At 31.4% G+C, this 21,737-nt stretch overlaps 1 protein-coding gene across 1 annotated transcript in view; it reads right to left on the bottom strand.

Annotated features, from left to right (window-relative positions):
* LOC129216981 (substance-P receptor-like) overlaps positions 1-17,696 on the bottom strand; it is a 39,860-nt gene extending 22,164 nt beyond the window's left edge. Inside the window, exon 1 of the mRNA XM_054851204.1 lies at positions 17,563-17,696. Coding sequence (XP_054707179.1) covers positions 17,563-17,647 — 85 coding nt within the window. The 5' untranslated portion in view covers positions 17,648-17,696. The remainder of the gene's footprint in view (positions 1-17,562) is intronic.
* Positions 17,697-21,737: the final 4,041 nt, after the last annotated feature.

The following is a 21,737-nucleotide window of genomic DNA, read 5'->3' as shown; positions in this document are numbered from 1 at the left end:
AAAACATATTTCAGGGCACACTAATTATTTGCCATCGTATCTCTATTATCAAAATATGAGGATTTAATGTCTGTAGAAATTTTAAGCTGCCAAAATACATGCCTGAGTATTACATCTTTGTGTAAGAAATTTATTGTAGAAAGCAGCAAACATATAGGCTGAATATTAATGCTGTAAAAAAATGATTAAAATCAATTTTTTACTCGTGACCATTCAAAAATTATTTTAACAAATAAACTGTATTTAAAACAGCCACAAAAATTAAGCAAACTTATGCACGTATTATGCATTTACCCCCCCCCCCCCCCTTCTTTGAAACAATTTTCTCCATTTTCGCATGGAATTAAGTGCTCATATAATTGAAGAAAATGAAAAAAAGCGTCGTTATCAAAATCAAAGTGTACAGCTTTTTTTCCCAAGACTAGTAAAAATAATTTTAGAGGGAAATTTTGAATCTCTAAAGATCTTATATGCTTATAGACCAAGAGGCTTACTCAACCGAATGAAAAACTCAATATTAAGCCATAGCAGCGCGTTTGCCTTAAAAACGTATAATTAATATTATATTAATATACATTTACGAAATTACATTATAATTTATTGTGAATTAAAATTAAAGAGAAAATATGAGAATTTGAATAATTTTAACTGAATATATTTATGAATAATGTAAGATAAAATAAATAATATGATCCATAGTTTAGTAATCCAAAAATTAATTTTCGAATCATTAATTTGTAGATTATGACAAACTTTTTTTACTATATTTCACGGTCATAATGCAAATTCCGAGTTCTCTTGGTTTAAATTTTTAACAATGAAAGCAAACACTTTTTCGCTAATTAGATAACTCGTGCTTTTACTGCATAGATTTTTTACGCGAATCCTTATTAATATCAATCCTATTACATTTACAACGTGGTTTTTGGCAACAAGCTTTTGAAATTGCTCATTATTGCTGTAAAAATGTTTCAGACGCATCGAACTATTTTAATGTATGGTTTTGCCGGAACAATTTTCCACAGATCGACTTCATCTTTGACAGCGTATTATGTTTCCTTGAAATGTCCAGGAACTATACTTGATGCCTGGGAGTTAAAAAAGTAAAATATCTCATATTTTCTAAGAAATCCGGCTTACGGTTTCAAGAAAAAGAAATCTTCGTGGAAATGGCACGGATTATCAAAAGACGTCGTACGCATGCGCGCCAGAGAGCCTGTTATGAAACGGCATTGTTGCTGTTGAAATTGAACAAGGCATTCTACTAAAATCCGAGTCTAAAGTACTTTTCCATAAGATTATGTCAGTTCTTCCTCCCCAAAATGGCCTATTTTGCCATGACTTTCCTCGCTCAAAATAAGCGACGCAAATAAAAATTATTATTTGCTTTAAAATAGAGAATGTGCTTGAACAATAGTTTAACAACAACTTGAGAATCTTGCACCTTATAGTTAAGAGTTCAAAAAAAGCTAATTGAATAACATTTTCTCGATCAATGTAAACTCTTTTACTTTTTGCGAAAACTGTAATTAAAAACATACTCAGATATTAACTATCTTATATAAAATATTTCCGGAGCACAAAAAGTGCCTAAAGTATGTCTGCGATAAGAACGTAATCTTTACAGAAATAACTATTAAATCTTAACTTGATCGGTAAAATGAAATGGAGCGGTTAGAACATTTTATAACATCAGCTTTTGAAAAGCCGATTTGGGCTTACTTTTTATTTGTTTTCTTCTAAGAGTAATGTTATTTCTACCTGGATAATTTTTACAGTAAATTATTAACTGTGCCTTATCTAAGTTTTTTTATTACTTTTTTTATTAAAAAAATATATCTATAGGACATTTGATAAAAACGAAATTGCTATAAGTTAGCTGCGTAAAATATTATCAACCTTACCAAGACGTCTATAATTACATTTCGAACTTTTATAAAAGATGAGAGATAACTGCTTTCAAAAAGACATATACTATTTAAATAAATTTTATTTAAATGAGTTTCAAAAGCTTATAGATTGCTCTAGATCATTATGTGTGCTCGTTAATTAGTTCTTTTTTAAATAAATATTGCATGATTTTTTTTCTTTTTCTTTTTTTTTTTTTTTTGTCGTTATTAAATTTCTGCAATATTTTCACTCGTTTACTTTTGTATATACAAAAAGTTAGTATAAATAATAAAAAAATCTATGCAAGATGGGAATAAAAATTTAAACTTACTTCGAAAACAACTTATTAAATACTTAATTTCGGACCTCATTGCCCAGCATACCCTGTGTTTCACTTTTCTGTGTCACTGTTTTGCTGTTATGTCATTTCAAATTTGGGAACACCTTTCTGAACCACCGTGTTGATACAACAGGAACATGAAAGCTATATTCAGTTTTGGAATTAAACTGCAATACGAGCGAGTGTTTACATTTCACATATTTTATTCATATATATGCGTGATCAATCATTTTCACGAGTATGACATATGTGATCTATTTCGCACAATTCTCGTGTGGTTTCACAAAAACAGTTCTAGACCGGTAATGCACTGACACGCTGAATTCGATCTTCTAGAGAATCCGGACATTCGAGCTTTGCTTTTGATTTTCACTTGCTTTGATTAACCATTTTAGTATTATTACAATTATAAAAAAGTGTATTAATAGATTTAAAACTGAGTTTTAATGCCGTAAATGTTATTCTTCGAGTTGGCGAGAAAATAGTTGCTAACACAAAGGCAGTAAAGTGAACAGCACGATTTCTTCTGTGCCATTATATCCCTCCCCCCACCCCCTCGCTTCGGTTCAGATTATGCTACGACAAAGATTGGAGATTTTGGTGCAAGTTGAAGCAAGTTGTTTCATTCATTAACATAATAAACTGAATAAAGCAACTAAACAATAGTAGTTTGAAAACTATAAAATTGTATTAAGTAAATTTCTTCTTTTCTGCACTACAAGACAAAAAGAAAGATGAATACAACTTTATATCATTGCATTTTTAGAACAAACGAGCATAGTGCAGAAATCATAAGGCTGCGTGATTTACTACTGTGGAACGGTAAAGAGCAGTTACTGTAGAAATGAGTTTTTGAGATATTTGAAGAAACATTTTTTAATTCCCCACCAACGATAGAGAAATGTTGGAATTCGACGTTTGTTTCGTGCTTTGTATTTAGCGGTAACAAAAGAAGCCCGCTTTTAAAAATAAAACCAAAGTGCAATAAATGACAAAATGCAAATAAATAAATAAAAATAAATAAATAAAAAAAATAAGTAAAAATAAATAAATAAATAAATAAGTAAAAATAAATAAATAATAAAAAATAAATAAAAATTAAAGAATAAATAAATAAATAAATAAGTAAAAATAAATAAATAAATAAGTAAAAATAAATAAATAATAAAAAATTAATAAAAATTAAAGAATAAATAAATGAATAAATAAAAATAAATAAATAAATAAGTAAAAATAAATAAATAAATAAATGAAATTAAAAATAAAATTAAAAGCGAAAATTGAAAAATTTGCAGACTGCCCTTTGCCTTCTCACGGCACACAGTTTATTATACGAGAAGATTCTTCAGAAAAATAATTATTTGTAAATTGGTATTCCCACTAAAACAAAATTAAAGCACTGTTTCTTTGTTTCTGATGTACAAGACAGCTACTCAGCAGACAGCATTAAAATAAAATTTCAACTCAGCAATGCCTTGAAATATTTCAGCCGAAATATTGAAAATTATAGTAGGGATTTTTCGGTGATCTTTGACTGTGTGTAAGAGGAACATACATTTACCAGTTTATGTTTTAGATACGAATCAATACTAAATTTGCTTTTTTTTTTGAGCAATCACGATTGCTTATTGCTCTCACTTGACTGTTTTTTCGTTCCTAAGATTTTATTTTCCCACCAGCACCCTCCGCAGCACCACCGTCGACCGGCTCCTCACGATGCTGCACCTCTAGCGAAAACCGTCTCCAGGTTGCGTCAATATCCTACACTTACATGCATACATACACGCACTTACACACATATACATATATTCACCTACACACACATACATACACGCACCTACACACATATACACATATACACCTACACACACATAAATACACCTACACAAACAAACACACAACTACCCACACTCTCATGTCTGCACACACACACAAACACATATGCCTACACATATACACATACCCCCCACACACCTACACACATACACACAACTACCCACACACTCATGCCTGCACACAGACACAAACACATATGCCTACACACATACACATACCCCTAAACACAAACACACATACCCCCTACACACAAACACACATATCCCCTACACACAAACACACACACCCCCTACACACAAACACACATACCCCCCACACACAAACACACACGTCTACATGTACACACACACTCCTGATTGCGAAAAACATAATTTGAATTCTAGATGACAAAATTCAATTTTTTTTTTTCTGGTCGCAGAATGGGGAGGTAGCAAAAGATTGAATTTGATTTCCTACCTAATATTTTGAGCCTATTTGATATACTGTTTGAGCTGAGTTAAATAAACATCTTTGTGCATAAAAAGTAAAATATGAAATAACAACGTCAAATAACACTAATTGCAGTTTACTGCAGGCTCAGTTTTGACGTTACAAGGAAAGCGTTTTTCAATGCAAAAGAAATGAGCTGATGGATGAAAAAATTCCAATAAAGGCTTTTGTCTAATTTTTCCTACTTTACTTATAATTTTAATATTTAAACTAACCAAAAAAAAGTATACATTTACTTGTCCCGACTCGCATTATATTCCTAAATTACAAAGAATCCTATCAGAAATAGTAGTGGTCTTACCAAAAACATCGGACAACAGGGCAATATTTATACTGGGCGGTAGATGCAAGAATTGACAGATTGGTAAACGCTTTGGAATATTTACCTAAGTTTTATTTACAGTATCAGATGCATCTCAAATGTAACATCTTACTATTGCAGCAATCTATCCAAAAGACTGCATTTGTCAGTTTGCGTGGGACATATTATGTGTTTTCCTGAACTTCAAAATCTTTTTTTATGAATTATCGAATACAAATAACAAATAAATTATATCTTTACCATGTAACTAAGGCATCAGAAGCAGAATATTAAGAAACTTAATCATTTATCGCTTAAAAAATGCCCAAATGTTGTATTTTGAAAATATCGCAAGAAATACATGGATTAGAAGTATCGCATTCGTATTATCTTGCTTCTACTTTTAGAGAAGATTACTTTTAATTGAGTAGGATCTGGGGGGGGGGGGGTAAAGTGGTCATAAAATCGTAGGTTTTCAACTTAGGGGGATAAGAAATACAATAAATTCTTTAAACACTTCAACTTTTTTTGTTGTTGTTTTACATTGCATTATTAAAGAACATGGTACATAGAATTTCAGGGGAAAAAATATTGTTTTAAGTAGTTTTATAACACTTTCATTTCCCTATGTATTTATGACCACTTTACCCCATGGGGTGGGGGAAAGTGGTCATAGCACGGGGTAAAGTGGTCACAGTTTAAATTAGATGCAAAACCTTTATAAATAACCGTAATATTTGTATATTTCGATTACTTTTATAGTTACAAGTATATGCACGAGTATATACGGGTATACATAAGCATTTATACTACGTTATTACCTACAGTATACGTGTGTAAACGAGTACATACGTGTCACGTGTATATACAAGTATATACGCGTATAAACGAACATCATATGCGTGTATTCACTTCTTTCTCGAGTATATACATGCATACCTGAGTATATGCGTAAATAGTAGACATATATACGCATATATAGGTATACATACATACATTTACGGGTATACACGAGTTATTCCGTGGATATATCCAGTGCGTGTTTGTACATGTCTACTCACGTACATATATATGGAAGCAGCGAGTATATACGAATGTTTACGTGCAAACACGATTATGTACCAGTATAGACGTATATACGTACATTTACGTTTATATCAGTACATGTATGTATACACAGGTATATCCCCTAATATACATGTATGCTTACAGAGTATAAATCCAAGGTCTGGGGCAAAATCTAAAGGGGCGTGAGAGGAGAGGATACGAAGCAAAGAATCATAATGAACTTATGGTCGCTGACGTGCTACATGCACACTGAGCCAGAAACTGATGGATGCAAAACAGGCCACAAATTTGTCGCACAAACATGATTTACCCGACCGGCTGGTGGCGTGCTGGTTAGGCGCTCGCCTTGCAGGTCTGTGGACCCGGGTTTTGAACTGGGGATGCCGGTCGGTGGATTTTCAACATGAAGAAAATTATCAGCGCACATGTCGTATGATTGTGCGGCATGTAAAAGATCCCTAGGGTATTCGTTTGACTTAGGAAAAAATTAAATTCCTAGTGCAATGTCACATCCGAGAGCCCAGGTGCCTCCACCTGGTGGAAACTGGGCGTCAAGAAAACTACTGTGACATATGCATCAGCGCCTTAATGGTGACACATAAAAAACTGATGCATTGTAGGGCGTGTATAGTACATTACGGGTACATGCGTACCCGTACATTGTAGTGTGTATAGCACTAGGTCTGGTTATGGCCCAGACGCCTTTTCAGGTGGGTCTCTTGTACAGCCCAATTGGAAAAAAAAGAAGGAAAAAAAAGATGATTTTAACCAACATTTTAATTCTTAAGAAATATTTAGAGCAGATGTTAAAATTACGGCCTGTAGTAGCTCTAATCCACGCATCGCAACAAAGGCACAGCGACTGATAAAAGTTTTTCAAAAGTCTCATTATTGCAACAGAGAGTGCTTTGTGATTACGATGCACGTATTACAGCAACCGGCCACAAAGTTCATCAATCACTTTAACACTTTCTTAAGATCTAAAATGTTGTGTAAAATTGTCTTTGTGTAATAAATTTGGGACTTGTTTTGCATCTCTCAGTTTCTGACTTTGCGTGCATGTAACGCGTCAGCGTTGTGTTTGTGACCATAGTTTCTTATGATTCTTGTTTCTTCTACTCCCCTCTTACATATTTTAAGAATTTGCCCAAGAGTTTAATCTTACCCTGTATACGTGTATATCATATGCTTGTGTGTAAGTGTCTACTAGAGTTTCGAGTACGTACGCATAGATACGTGTCTACCTGAGAAAATAAGTGCTCGTATATGTGCTAGTATAAGCGGGTATATACGTGTATAGTCGAACGAATACCTTTATAGACAAAAAATACTTGCAGATACCCATATACTACGCGTTTATTGGTGCATTTATGTGAATGCGTATGTATACTTGCCTACACGAGTATATGTGCATGCATACGCATATACTCGTATATTTAACCCTGTTTACTATAAAAACGATACTTATTAAGTAAAATTAATATTTCATTTGTGTCTGCCTCATACTTAAAGATTACGTGACGTTAGAAGGACAATATTCGTTAAGCCTAATATTATGACCACTTTACCCCATCTTACTTAAATTGTTCTGAAAAATTAACCAAAATAGATTCAGTTAACTGCTAATGAGTAAGAGTTCTTGAGACATGTAGAAAGCTTCCTGTGCAGTCAATCTGTTCATAATTCTAACAAATAAAATTTTCCACGAAAGTTAAAAGAGGTGTTCAGATTTTGAAGTTTTTCACATTCACACAAAGTATTTTATTTTACCAAATAAAGTTTTGCCAGATGTGAAATTTTGTATTCAAAATGTAGTTTCTAACTGCCCTATCTTAAAATAAAATTTTCACGTTCATTCGAACATTTATTTCCAAGTTATAGCCGTTTATCTGACGAATGACCACTTTATCCCATTGACCACTTTCCCCCACCAGACTCTATTAGATACAAGTAATACCATTAACATCCGAAGTACTTTTGAGTTGAATAATAAATGAGCTAAATTTTGTTTAATGTTTGAAATTTTGGAACTGTAATTGGCCACATGGACACGTATGTCCCACCTACAATTTTTAAAAAAACTTGACATACGTAATATTTACGTCACCATTTAATAGGGTTTTTTTTTTTTTCATTTTCGAAAATATGCATTGTCTACCCAGTGGCATCATTACGGGGAGGGGGGGGGGACGGTCCGCCCTGGGTCGCACCCGTGGGGCTGTAAGTGGAAATGCAAAGTTTTTGAAAAATATGAAGCTAAAATGCATTTTTAAGACTATTAAATTGAAAATTTTCCGGAGGGTAAACCCCTTGACCCTCTCATTCCTCCCTCGCATCATTGAGTCAACACTATACTCACTTTTTTTGAACTCTTGACAGTCAGTACATTTTTGTTTAGGGCAAGTTATAAAAAAAAACGTTCATTTCTTTTGTACATTAGCCCACTAACACAATTGTTTCTGAAAATTGTATGAATAGCATAATTGCATGCTTTCCTGTTTACATAAAGTAATTAAACCTTTTTTTTTCTCTTTTCTTTTTTTTCTCTTTTTTTTTTCTCTTTGTAAGGGGAAGGGGGTGACCCCACAAATTACAGCCCCGGGTGTGATCCAGGCTAGAGAGGTCTAACGCAATGTTTTTTGAATTGTGTTCCGCGAAACCTCGGGTTCCAAGAGGAATATTCACGGCTTCCACGAAACTTTCATTGTTTCCTTTAATTCAAATCACTCGTGAAAAAAAAAAACGATTAAAAAAGTTAGAGAATCTTTAAATCAGTATTTTTCTAGTGAACTTTCGGAGTGGTGGGAGCAAGATAGGTTTTTGTTTTAGCCTTCACTCCCATTTACTCAGTCAGAGATTTTCGAATAGACAGGATAAACTATATTAATATGTCTGTAATTTATTTTCTTTCATAATGCCTGTGAAAGAGATTTCTGTAAAATTCCTTGATTGGAATACTTCGAAATTAAATATTGAATTGAAAGTTGAACTTGACAATAGAAAAATTGCGAATTGAGTTATGGATTAAAAAACCATATGTCTTGAGAATAAACGACAGTTGATTCATTCCTGTAACTGAACCGAAATCCTGCAACTAAAAATTATAAACTGAATTGCCTGGTTTAAGAAGGGAATACGTCCAAAAATCATGTTTGAAAAATCGAAATAGTATAAGTGTTTTTTTATTCAATGATCACCAGATGTTTGCTATATCTGCATTAAGGGACTCGTTTTTGTTTATTGTTTTTACCACTTGCATGTAGAGCAACGCCTGGAGATAATTTAGAGATCAAAACGAAACTTTAACATTTTTTGTTATCATTCCTTCTTGAACCAGTGGCCATTCAATTGCAAAGCAATTTTAGCGGTGAATGTTATTTTACTGTTAGGAAGGTTGATGTTGACACATTTATTATTAAGAACTGCAATTAGTGTGTATAAAATGAGGTTCTCCACAATTTATGTGTCTTTGAAATACAAATTCCACAACTGACTGGACCCTAAATCTGACACGACTATCACCTGTAAAGTCTAATATCAAATAAACATTCTATTTTAAAATAAGTATCAATCATATCGTTGAAATTAAACCTTTACCAATTTGTAAGGCAGAATGGCTGAAAGATATGCTAAAAATACAGCTTTTGAGGTATAGGAAGAAACAATGTATAATGCAGGCGTAGCTGCTAAAAAAATATGCGTATAGCATATTATTAAACCACTCAGACTGCCCAAAACGCTAATGCTAACTTTAAACGGGTTTTTCTCGAAACTACTTTTACCAATACGGTTGACAAGATATCTCAAGTTCTAATGCACGTATGTATTTTAAATTTGGTACAGACTTTCTTAATACTATCAATTTTGTCTTCACGTAGGGGTTGTATTTTTGCTTATTTACTGTTTAAAAAAAATACTAAAATTGAAAAAAGGAGGCAAAATGACCTTTTTTTCAAGAAGATGCCATTTTATGCATATTTTTCTTTCAAATCAGCGACGTTCAGACAATTCTACATCTTTGTTTAATAAGAATCAATCTTATTTTCATATTTCACCAGGAGCATTGGAATCTTGTCAACCAGTAGACACCTCTGCTTTTCTCAGTCCCCAGTTTGCCGGCCTTTACTTATTTCAATTTCGAATTTTGTCCCCACCATTATACATTTCTATACTTCTCAAGTATCAATAAATAACTGATTAAAAAAAAATTGATACTAAAAATGCTTACAGTTTTTTTTTATTACGCACACAAAATCGATCCGATAGACTAGAGTATCCCCTCAATATTCTCAAATTGTTGAAGGAACCTGAACTATGGTTTCAATAGGATTCAAAGCTTATGCGTAAATATCAAAATAGGCGCAAAGCAGGTAAACTCTTATAAGCGAAACGAAAACCGACCTTTACAGTCGAGCGGTAAAAGCTCTTGCTTTGCGATCCGTCTGTGAGAATTTCGCGTTCCGGGTTCGGACACCACTCAGGATATTTTTACTCTTAGTGCAACAAAAATATCTTGCGTGAACATAAAAATAAACCAATGATTTGTGTACATTTTTTGTAAAAAATCACGAACTTTATAAATATTGAATAAACGATTAACTAAAAGCAAAAGTTCAAAAAATGGAGTTTCTAGGATGACTAATACCAGTAACAAAACATCCGCTAATTTACTACCTTGAGCAGAATTGAGTGAGACGTTAGGCTATAGTTACATTACCATGGTGTAACCTTCCACAAGCGATGTGTAACTTTACACCAGTTATATCAGTTATGTTACTCCACAGCAGTGGAGGCAGCTAAGCTGTCACCGATTTTATGCAGTAAGGTTACACAGTTTTTTTTTTTTTTTTTTTTTTAGTGCTAGTTTACACATTCAAGATTTCTTATTATTTTTTAAAACTCAACTAATAGTATTGTATATTTTTCCATCTTTTAAAGGTTACATTGAAAGATAAGGAAGAAATTAGCTATTAAACTTTTCACTCTTGCGCCACTGCTTCCTTTAAGGGGTCACAGTACCTTTTAAATATTTTTTTAAATTTTTAGTAAATTTAATACTTTTTTGAAACCATAACATGCACACTTATTTCGTAATCAATTATTTATTTTCAAAATTTAAAAATATTGCCTACTTTTTAAAAATTCAAAAAAATTGGGGAAAATTTCAATTTTTTAAAATCCCTAAGGCTTTTTTATTTTTGCACTAATTAAAATAAAGTTTTTTGCTAAACGATCACTATCATCATCTCTAAAAATCTGTGCATTCATTTGGTTATGAGTTTATTAGAAAATTTTCTGTGATTAATTATGTAAAAAATCAAAGTTTTAAAAAATTTTGTTTTTTAAAGGTTTAACATGCTCTAAAAATTTGAGCAATTTATAAAATGCTTATCCAATGCACAGTTTTGTCAAATATGTTATCTCAATTGCAAAAAGTATTACTTTAAAGCTGTATCTTTAATAGAAAAAAATCCTTAGGGATTCTAATGACATAAAAACACAAAAAAAAACCATCATCGAGAAAAAGCCATTTAATGTTTTTCTTTTGCATAAGAACACATAGCGAGCATGGCCTAAAATCACTCATAACTTTTTAATATTTTAACTAAAGTAATGAAATTTTTCCCCAGTGTTCAGAATAGTTTTTAAATTTGAAATAAGCAATAAAAAATTTTTGATCGTTTTATCATTTTTGAGGTACTTAAATAGAAAAAAGTCAAACCGATTTTGTTTTCTGGAATCATTTTCCTCCTCCAAGAAATAAATGCAGGCATTCCTTAGTTTTATTTTTCTCTACAAACATATTCAAAATTGTTACGAAGCAACCTTAGAAACTCTGCATTTTTCTTTCCTATTGCTTAAATAAACAGAAAAATAATTTTCCGCATAAAAATACAATTTGTTTTTTGAAGACAATTAAATGCGCCTGACGGCTTTTTATTTATTAAGCTTATTATTAAAATTTTTAATAACGTGCGTGAGTTTTACATTCCCTTCGCAAGGAGTTCAAAAAAAAGTTTTTTTATTTTATTTTTTTTTAAATTTCAAAATGACACAGTTAATACTTATAGCAACCACACTGCGCGAAAAAAAAATTATTTGTGAAACAAAGTAATGTTTACTTATAACTTTATTTTCAAATAATAATTTTCACCAACTGAATGAGTGTGAAATTTAAATAATTATAATTCTTATCATCATCAGCATCATTATTTATTATTATTATTATTACTAGAAAATCGCCCGTCAAGGTATGACGGGTGAAAGTTGCTTCGAAATTTGAACGAAGCAATTTCCTGTTTAGTGATATTTTGATAATTAAAATTTTGACCCTAACTCTAGTGCATTAACCCTAGTAGATAGCAGCAGATAAATAGCGTTGTCCAGTAGATAACGTTCATTGTTGACCACTTTTTCGTTTTTTCTCTGTCCTAAAATGACAGTCCGACTAGTAAAACAGTAAGGCAACCGGATCCAGTTCAGCCTTGTCAAAATAAAGCATTTTTCTGCATGTTATCATACCGTGGCGCGAGCTTCTTTGTTGGTGACGTCAGCGTTACTCGATCAGTGAACTCGCTGTTATATATATCATGATTATAATTTTTTACATTTTTTAATAAAATCGTTTTCCAAAACTGTTTTGAAATACAACGTAGTATTTGTTATATAATTGTCATAAGCGGTTGCGATTAAATGTAATGCCGTTATTGCTTCAAACAAATCTTCACCTATTGTTATAAACTAATTCTTTAGTTAAGAAAATGAATGCGTTTTAATAAAAAACAGCAAAACATCAGAAATGTATCACTTTTTACAAGCAAGTAAGCAATCCATTTTATCCGAGTTATCTGGCATTTGATTAATTTTCGCTCACTTGCCTTCGGGTTCTTTTTCCGTTGGTCAGTACAGTTGAGTTATTACGTATTTCCTTTTGTTGAAAAACTTTTTCATTGGCATTGGCGGGCACGGAGGATGGATGCTGGAATCAAAGGAGCTTTCGAAGGGTAAGTATCGATGCGATGGATGAGTAACGTTTTGTATTTTATGAGAAGAAGATAGGAACAATTTTAAGACCGTGTGAAAATTAAAACGGATTCTATAAAAAATAATCAGGCATAGTACATAAAACAGGCAATTATCACAACATAATTTGTTTAATGTATTTTGCGTGATATGTTTATGTACCCAGCTGTATTTTACTGTGCATATGCAAATTTATATATTTATACTTTTCTTGTGGCAGCGCCTCTGGGATTGCAGTTTTATACTGCGGTCTCTGGGACGAGCGCCAGAAACAGTAAGACTGCAGCGGCATGATGTACACAATATAATTGTTCTTTAATAAAACCAAGCAAAACTACAATTGTGTCAGCCTCAGCTATTTCTCAAAATAAATTATACAGTCCACTACCAGCGATCAACACCAGCTATTTAATAATTTCTACAGAGATTTAAAAAAAAAAAAAACCTGTGGCACGACAGCCCTTGAGGGCCAAGGCCTACGGCACCCAACTCAGTTTTCCTGACCAGGGGCTCTGGGGTGCACGGCAAATGTTCCGTTTAGGTGGTCAGCCTGAAGCGGAACCCCCATTGTTTGGTTCACAAGTACGATTGGTACTAACTTCATCGACCCACTAAAGGGATGAACGGCTAAGTCAAGCACGCCCGACCCGGGAATCGAGCTCGGACCTTTGTCGTGGGAGCGCGAAGCGCTGCCACCGAGACACTGGTCTCAGTGGCTAAATATTACTGGGATAACTTCATTTTATATTTGCTACGTAACAAATTGTAGCTATTAAGTGAATAAGTTAATAAGCTTAATTATTAAGTTGTTAGTTACTAAAGGTACAACCTTAAAAACTCAAAACAAAGGCGTACCTTAAATCACTTCACATACTTTCAAAAAATTACCTTTCTTGTTTTTACAACTGCTTATTTTGATTTGGAAAAAAAATAGGTTCGTTCAAAAGTATAAAAAGGTACTGACGTCATAAAACATAACAAGTGGTAAGTAGTTAATGTTTTGGAAATTCCTTTCCAAAGCTATTATCAAAAGGACCACCAGTTTTTGCTATAAACAACTATAAACAAATGAAGTTGACTTTAACAGTACCTTTTAATTATTAATCAAAGTTTTAATAATTAAAACTTTGAATTTTTGAATCAATTTTTATTTACATTTATTCATTTCAAAAGAAACAATGTTGTATATTTCCTTGCCATGGATACTTTTTGCTGCTTTCGTTCGCACAAAGTTCTTGGAAAACTTTCATGATTTTTTAAAATTTATTTATTTATTTTATTTTATTTATTTGTTAATAAATTTATTTATTATTTATTGTATTTTATTTCATTTAATTATTTGTTTATTTTATTTTATTTTATTTTATTTATTCACCTACTTATTTATTATTTTGCATTACTTCCAGACGAAAACCCACCTTAAGAGGCACTAAAAAAAACAAATTGTGAAACATTATTTTTTTTTACTGGGGATACGCTGCTCCCCGCCATTTGCAGATTCCTAAAGAGTGTCTGTCATTATTTCTTTCATTTGGCTTCTTTCATTACTTTTGGTGGATCACTCTTATATTTTAGAATTTTCTATAGTTAGACTAATTTATATAATGGTAGGAATTTACTGACACTTTTGGTAACAATTTTGAAGGGGAAATCTTTTTTGGGGATTGGTACTTTGTCAAATATTTCCCCCTATTTTGAGCAAATAAATATTTTAAAATACCTGTTTTAGCTCTTAGCATTATTTTGAAAGTTTAAAATTGGAGGCAAAAATATTACCTACAGATACATATACAATGAAACTGGTTCAACGTAGATTTAGCTGTTTATCAGTTTCAGGTGATGCTCCTTTAGAAGGAAAAAAGTCAATTAATGTGTCTTTTGTAAAGATTTTAACTATAACCCATAAACCTATGAACGTATTATTTTATTGAATATCTTTATACGTAGTTTTTTTTTAAAGATTTGTTAAAACCATTATGATAATTTGAGCCACAAAATTCATTTTACCAGACATATTCATGTATCTTTGAAAAATAGCAGCTGTGCAGCGCTGTGCAATGTTTAATAAACTTACGTAACTGAATGACGAGAAAAAATATTCATCATTTATCACACGGTAAATTAAAAACCAGCGGGTGTGTGCTATTATGAATAGGAGGCTTGGGTTTTTTTTCTGATTTAAACCATTAATCTAGCACTAAATGTTTCTTTGCTTTAACTATTACTCGGTTTCAAATAAACTTATATGAACGATTCAACAAAAAAAAACTGAAAAGGTTTATTTTTTGGCGTGCTTGTCTCACCTTTTTGATTAATGTACTTTGAAAAATTAATGAAAGTACTACAGTTTTGAAATATCGACTCTTTTCAAGCTTAGTTCTTGCAAAATCATTCACTTTTAGAAAAGTTTCCCGGGGTCAAAATTTGCAATAATACTTAAATGACACATTTGTGTATTAAAAACTATAACGAAATATGTTTGGTTGCTACACAAAAGCACACCACAGAGATGGAAACGTTGACTTGTCTGTTTTTATGATAATGAAGCTAGGTATAAAAAACAAGCTACAGAATGTAACTAAATTCTTTATACATATTCCTTGCTTACATACATGGCCTTACTTACAAATACGCCTGTTTGCGGCACACACACACCACACAGACGGAAACGTCAACTTGTCAGTTTTTTTATGATTTTTAAGCTAGGTACAGAAAAAACAAACGGAATGGAACTAAACTCTGAATTTATATTCCTTGCTCACTTACATGGCATTAGGAGGGAAAATAAGATACCATAAAGCAATGCGATGTATTTAGCGAAATAGTTCAACTGATTAAATCTATCTCCAAGAATAAAGGATTCTTTCAGTCATAAAAATAACAACAAAGCTTCTTTTTATCAGGCTCAATTTTCTGACGGACAGAAATATTATGAAAATAATGAAAGGAATTTCTAAGCAAAAGAAAATAAATGAAAAAATTTAATGTTTCTCTATAATGTATATCAAGTGAATATTTTCGTACACCATAATTATGAGGCAAAATATAATGTGAACGTATAGAAGTCAGTCACTGTTACATTCGGATTAAAAGTACACTGCAGTTCCAGCGATACGTATTTTAAATCTTTCAGCGATGCCTATTAATACATTGGAAATAAAAGCTATTTAATAAAAGTTTTCTTTATACGAGTAATTGCCTAAGGATAAACAGCACATTTATTAGAAACATCGTTTAATGCCCCAAGACACTCTCAAACAGTAAAAATTAAAAACTTGGACTTTTTGGACAACAGTTTACAAAGCCGTAATGATTATGCTTGATAAAGACTTAATGTCACGACGAATAGTTTTGATTTAGAAAATATATTTTAAATAACAATTTTAATCATTCATTTTTTAAATACTTAAAACAACTTTATAAGGAAATGATGACCGACTAAACATGAGAAATCCGTTAAGTAATATATCTAATTTGTTTTAGAGTCGTTCATTCAATTTTATTTCATCAAATTACCATTAAATTCACGGAACGTAACAAAAAACTAAACAACAGTTGATAAAATGCTGAAAATGTTTTGTAATTTCTGAAAAATTAGCTTATTCAATGTAACATTTGCATTGAAATTAGCGTCTTATGCAAAGATTTTTAGGTAGAAATAATTTATTTCTTCAACTTTTACGACCGCAAGCGCACCGGCAACTCCTAACGTTGAGTTAATTTATTTATTTACTTATTTTCGAAATTATTCTTTGCTTTTTCACTTGTGAATTTTGAATAAACTTGTTAATTAGCGTGAAAATGTTTTTCATTTTGCAATGCTGTTTTCAGAATGAAGTAACAAAATTCATTATCTAATATCATTTAGCTGTTTTTGTAAGGAGCAATTCCATAAAATCTATTTAATTAGTTATGCATCCTTGACATACAATAACTATGTTTTTTTCTCAGTTAAATACAGTAAAAAATTTTATTTCTTAAAAAAATAACTAAAATTCAACCTTAAACACAAAAGTTTCGTTTTATAATTGATAACAAAAATGTTTTTACAATTGTCGTTTCAAGAAACTAATTTTCTGTTACTAAGTTTAACACAAGAACTGTTTTTACTCAAAGTAACAGAATTTTGTTTCTTGTTAATTAATATATCATATTAAATATCTTTAGGAGCATTGTAACTCTATTTCGATTTAATCAAATAAACTTACTTCTTTGGTGTGCCTAGACGCGTAATAAAGGAGGTAAGAGAATAAAACAGAAAACGAAACGAAAACGGAAGAAACGTGATGTAGTTATTTGACTTCAAAAAGAGGGACGCATCTTATTGTTTGAGGAATTTCTCTAATTTGACTTCATTTTCATATAAAACTTCAGCTTTTCCACACCCTTACACCAAGCGTCAATAATAGACAGGTCTCTCTTAGCAGTCTTACAGTGAAATATATATCGTCAAAAAACATCTACCACTAAAAATCTCATGGATATTTAAAAGAATATTTCATAAATTATCATTTTTTTTTAATTTTACGAGTAAAAATACTTAACTTTCATTCTATAAATTATCCAGGTTAAAATGAATGCATTAAGAATATAAAAAACTTATTTTAATACTTACTTTGCATAAAAGGATTGAATTTGCACATAAATTCTCCCATAAGAAAGAATGGATAAGTTAAAGTGCCTAGAAGATGAGGCCCCATACAAAAGACGCATATTAGAAAATCAGCGACTGCTAAATTAGCGACGTAAAAGTTGATCGTAGTCCTCATTGATCTGTTCAAAGCAACTGTCAGAATAACACTTATATTTCCTAAAAGTCCACCGACAATGATAATAATGTAGGCCAATATTTTAATGATGTCTTCTGGTTCCAATGTCTTGAAATAAACAGGGTCACCGGGGAATGTAGAATTGGCAAACTCTTGAATGGCGGAGAAATTTGCGCTTGTAGAACTGTTTCTGGGACACCCCGAATCACTCATTTTGGACTTCAGTTTCTTAAATCTTCAATTTAATTCTCATATTTATTGAAACGTCTGATAAGTTTCTCTATATAGGAACTAAGAATATTTCTTAAATACATTTATTCCTCTGGTATTTTTTTCTGTTTTTTTTTTCCTCTGACTTAACATATGCGTAGAGAAAACAGACATCGTTGAGTTCAATCTTCACCAGCAAGTTTTTTTTTTTTTTTCAGGCAGATGATTTTACAACTATTACATCACATTTTGTAAACAACGATGAAGTGGCAAGTATTGGAAAGTAATTTTTCATTCTTTGTGAATCTCAAGCTGCAATTTTAAGAATATCGTTCAATTATTCAACAAAACGGCTAAAATTTTGTTGAAATTTAACAGTTAGTCATCGTTACTAAAAGCAGTATATCACATCACTTGTGCTTGTGTCAACTTATTCAATCATCTTGGTGAACGTAATTAGGCTAATTAAAGGCCTTTAAGCTCAATACACCTACTTTGTCGGCAAAGTTTGTCATTCAGCACATGCATTGCAGTAGTCACATTTTCATCTTAGACGGTGCAGTTACTCACATTCATCAGATAATTCATCTTTTCTCGGTACAATCAGAGCCTTCCTATCAAATAGATTAAAAACGTATCATTATTATATTTTTTTCAGCAAATGTAACACTAATTAGGGATAACATTTTTAAAGCAGAATTAAACGTGTTTTTTTTTATTATTATTGATTGAAGATTTAATGATCTTTGATTGAAATGAAAGTATGGAGATTTATTTTTAATGTGCAAAGAAAAATAAAATATTTCTCTAAAAAAAAAAGAATTTTCTCTGTCTCTCAAAAAATGAGAAAAAAAAAATCATTTATATTTTATGACTAAGGCAATGTTCAACGTTCTAAAAGTTATAAACTAACGTTTAATATGTTGCATTGTTAAATCTGCTTAAAATGTGTCAGCAATATGCTCTTCGCGATGCAACAGAAGATGTAATACATATTTTGTCTATGCAATGTCTTAAAACTCAGAACTGTCGCCTAAATAAATTTGGACAACTCAAAAAAATAATGTAACTAACGTGAAACAGCTATCTTCTATAGGATTACTAACGTAATCATGGATAAAGCTAAGAGAATGGATATATTTTACCCATTAATTTTCTGAATTCTTTTGCTAATAGTTAAGGCATGACATTTTTCTTGTTGCAATGTTGGAGAGGAAATTAAATATGTGCGTTCTTATAGTAAACCTTACTTTATATTTGTAAGTAAAATTTGATCAAAATAACCACTATATTGATAGAATAGGTAGAAAAATATACACATCCAAACCGTCAACAGAAATAAAGAAATTTAAATTTTCGCCAGTTTTATTTAAAATCTTTCTCACTTTGACCTGCATTTTGATGTTTTTTTTAATCACATTACATCAAAGAAAAAAATTAATAAATCGGAGATCATTACACGAGGTTCTACTGAATTTTAAAATGATTCAAGTGTATCGTAGAATTGTGCAATGCTAATTGCATGGGACTTGCTAAAAAGGTTGGTTTAACCTTTCTTCGACTTTTTGCAAATAAATTAATTTTTAAACGCAAATCAGTACAGACTACATATTTCAGAAGTGCAAATGGTATTTTGAGTATTGTACATGGTATTTTGATATCAAACTCAAAATTAAAGGTCAGATGGGGTAAAAGGAAACATGTGGTAACTGGAAACAAAATCTATTACCACACTTGAGGTAATTTTTAAAACTAAATTATTGGTGAGTAAAGACGAAGTAACATATGGAAGACATTCTGTGACAGTACAGACTACATATTCCAGAAGTGTAAATGGTATTTTGAATATTGTACATGGTATTTTGATATCAAACTCAAAATTAAAGGTCAGATGGGGTAAAAGGAAACATGTGGTAATTGGAAACAAAATCTATTACCACACTTGAGGTAATTTTTAAAACTAAATTATTGGTGAGTAAAGACGAAGTAACATATGGAAGACATTCTGTGACAGTACAGACTACATATTCCAGAAGTGTAAATGGTATTTTGAGTATTGTACATGGTATTTTGATATCAAACTCAAAATTAAAGGTCAGATGGGGTAAAAGGAAACATGTGGTAACTGGAAACAAAATCTATTACCACACTTGAGGTAATTTTTAAAACTAAATTATTGGTGAGTAAAGACGAAGTAACATATGGAAGACATTCTGTGACAGTACAGACTACATATTCCAGAAGTGTAAATGGTATTTTGAGTATTGTAAATGGTATTTTGATATCAAACTCAAAATTAAAGGTCAGATGGGGTAAAAGGAAACATGTGGTAACTGGAAACAAAATCTATAACCACACTTGAGGTAATTTTTAAAACTAAATTATTGGTGAGTAAAGACGAAGTAACATATGGAAGACATTCTGTGAGAACAATTGCGTTGGCGTCATCACTGTGTGAAAAAGACACTGAAAAAAGTTGTGTTTTAAAATTTACTGATATATTTTACTTCCCAGCATGAGTACAAATGCGTTTTCAAATAAAGTTACTTCTCATGTGAAAGGTTACTAAAAACATTTAGTTATGAATTTTCCCTTCCCAGCAATTTTTGATGTAAACTTTAGGTATTTCCCTTTACCTCACAAATGCTGTACTCTGGGGTAACTATAACCCACTAAATTTGTTATTCTTCATTTTTTTTTTTTTTTTGTAAAATTTTATTTTGATGTAAATTGCACTTTTGTGTATATTTTGAATGAATTCGGGGCAAAATTTGCATATGTGTTTTTTTTTAACGATTTTTGATTACATTTGGAGGATTCAGCAAGTCGCATGTGACTTAAGACACAGATTGAGTATTGTCGGGATAAAGACTCTAAACTGATTGCATATTTTACGATTATCTTACTGCATCAACCTGATTACATAAACAGTTTTTTTCCATCCAACCCATAGTCTTTAGGATGAAAAAAAAATCGTCAAGTATTTTTAAGTGGTCCTAACAAATCATTTTAAAATTAGAAAAGCTATATAGTTATCAAAAAGGATAATTCAAAAATCCTGCATCCATACTATTCAAATCTGTTCGCATCCGTCCGTTTGTCTGTCCATCTGAAGATTGAACTTCTCAAGAATTACTGCGAGTCGAGAGTCAAACCAGGTACCAATCAATTCGAAATTTTTCAAAGAAAACAATAGGACCAATCTTGAAATTGTATGACTTTAATTAGCGGATATATTAATGAAAACGTTAATTAACATTACGTTATTCAGGAATTTTTATTTCTTTCCTGTTGCCAATTTGCATGTAAGTAAATAAAATTCTAATAATTGTTTTAAAAGGGAATGTTTTGGCTGTTGTCCAAATCTTAAAACAATGTTTCCATCTCTAATGTTTTTAAAAATTAGTTTAATTTCTGTTTCATTCTGATGTATAAATCCTAAAACTACTCTTCAAAGCAATTTTTTCGTTTAGAAATGTATTGTAAAAATTAGCTTCGTTTCTCTTTTATTCTAAGCAATGATTTCTATTTCTTACTGTTCCATTTTACATTTGTGTTAATAAATAATATTTTAACCATTGTTTCAGTGGGACTGACGTAATCAAAACCTCCAACCGGATAATTGGTTGCTCTATTCGGACACAAAATTTATTTATGGTCTGCACTTTTTTATTTTCTTTAGCCTACGTTCTTAACTCTTTTCAGCATATGAAAGTTATTTCTTCAGTTATGCTTATTTACTGTAGTGTAAGTTTATCTTTACCAGTCTTATATTTTGGTAAATTTAGGATGTGCGACTAATTATGTTTAT

This window comes from Uloborus diversus, chromosome 2 (genome assembly GCF_026930045.1).
Source record: "Uloborus diversus isolate 005 chromosome 2, Udiv.v.3.1, whole genome shotgun sequence".
NCBI classification, from domain to species: Eukaryota; Metazoa; Arthropoda; class Arachnida; order Araneae; family Uloboridae; genus Uloborus; species Uloborus diversus.
The sequence above is the reverse complement of the archived record's forward strand: the minus strand, read 5'-3'. Positions and strand labels throughout refer to the sequence as shown.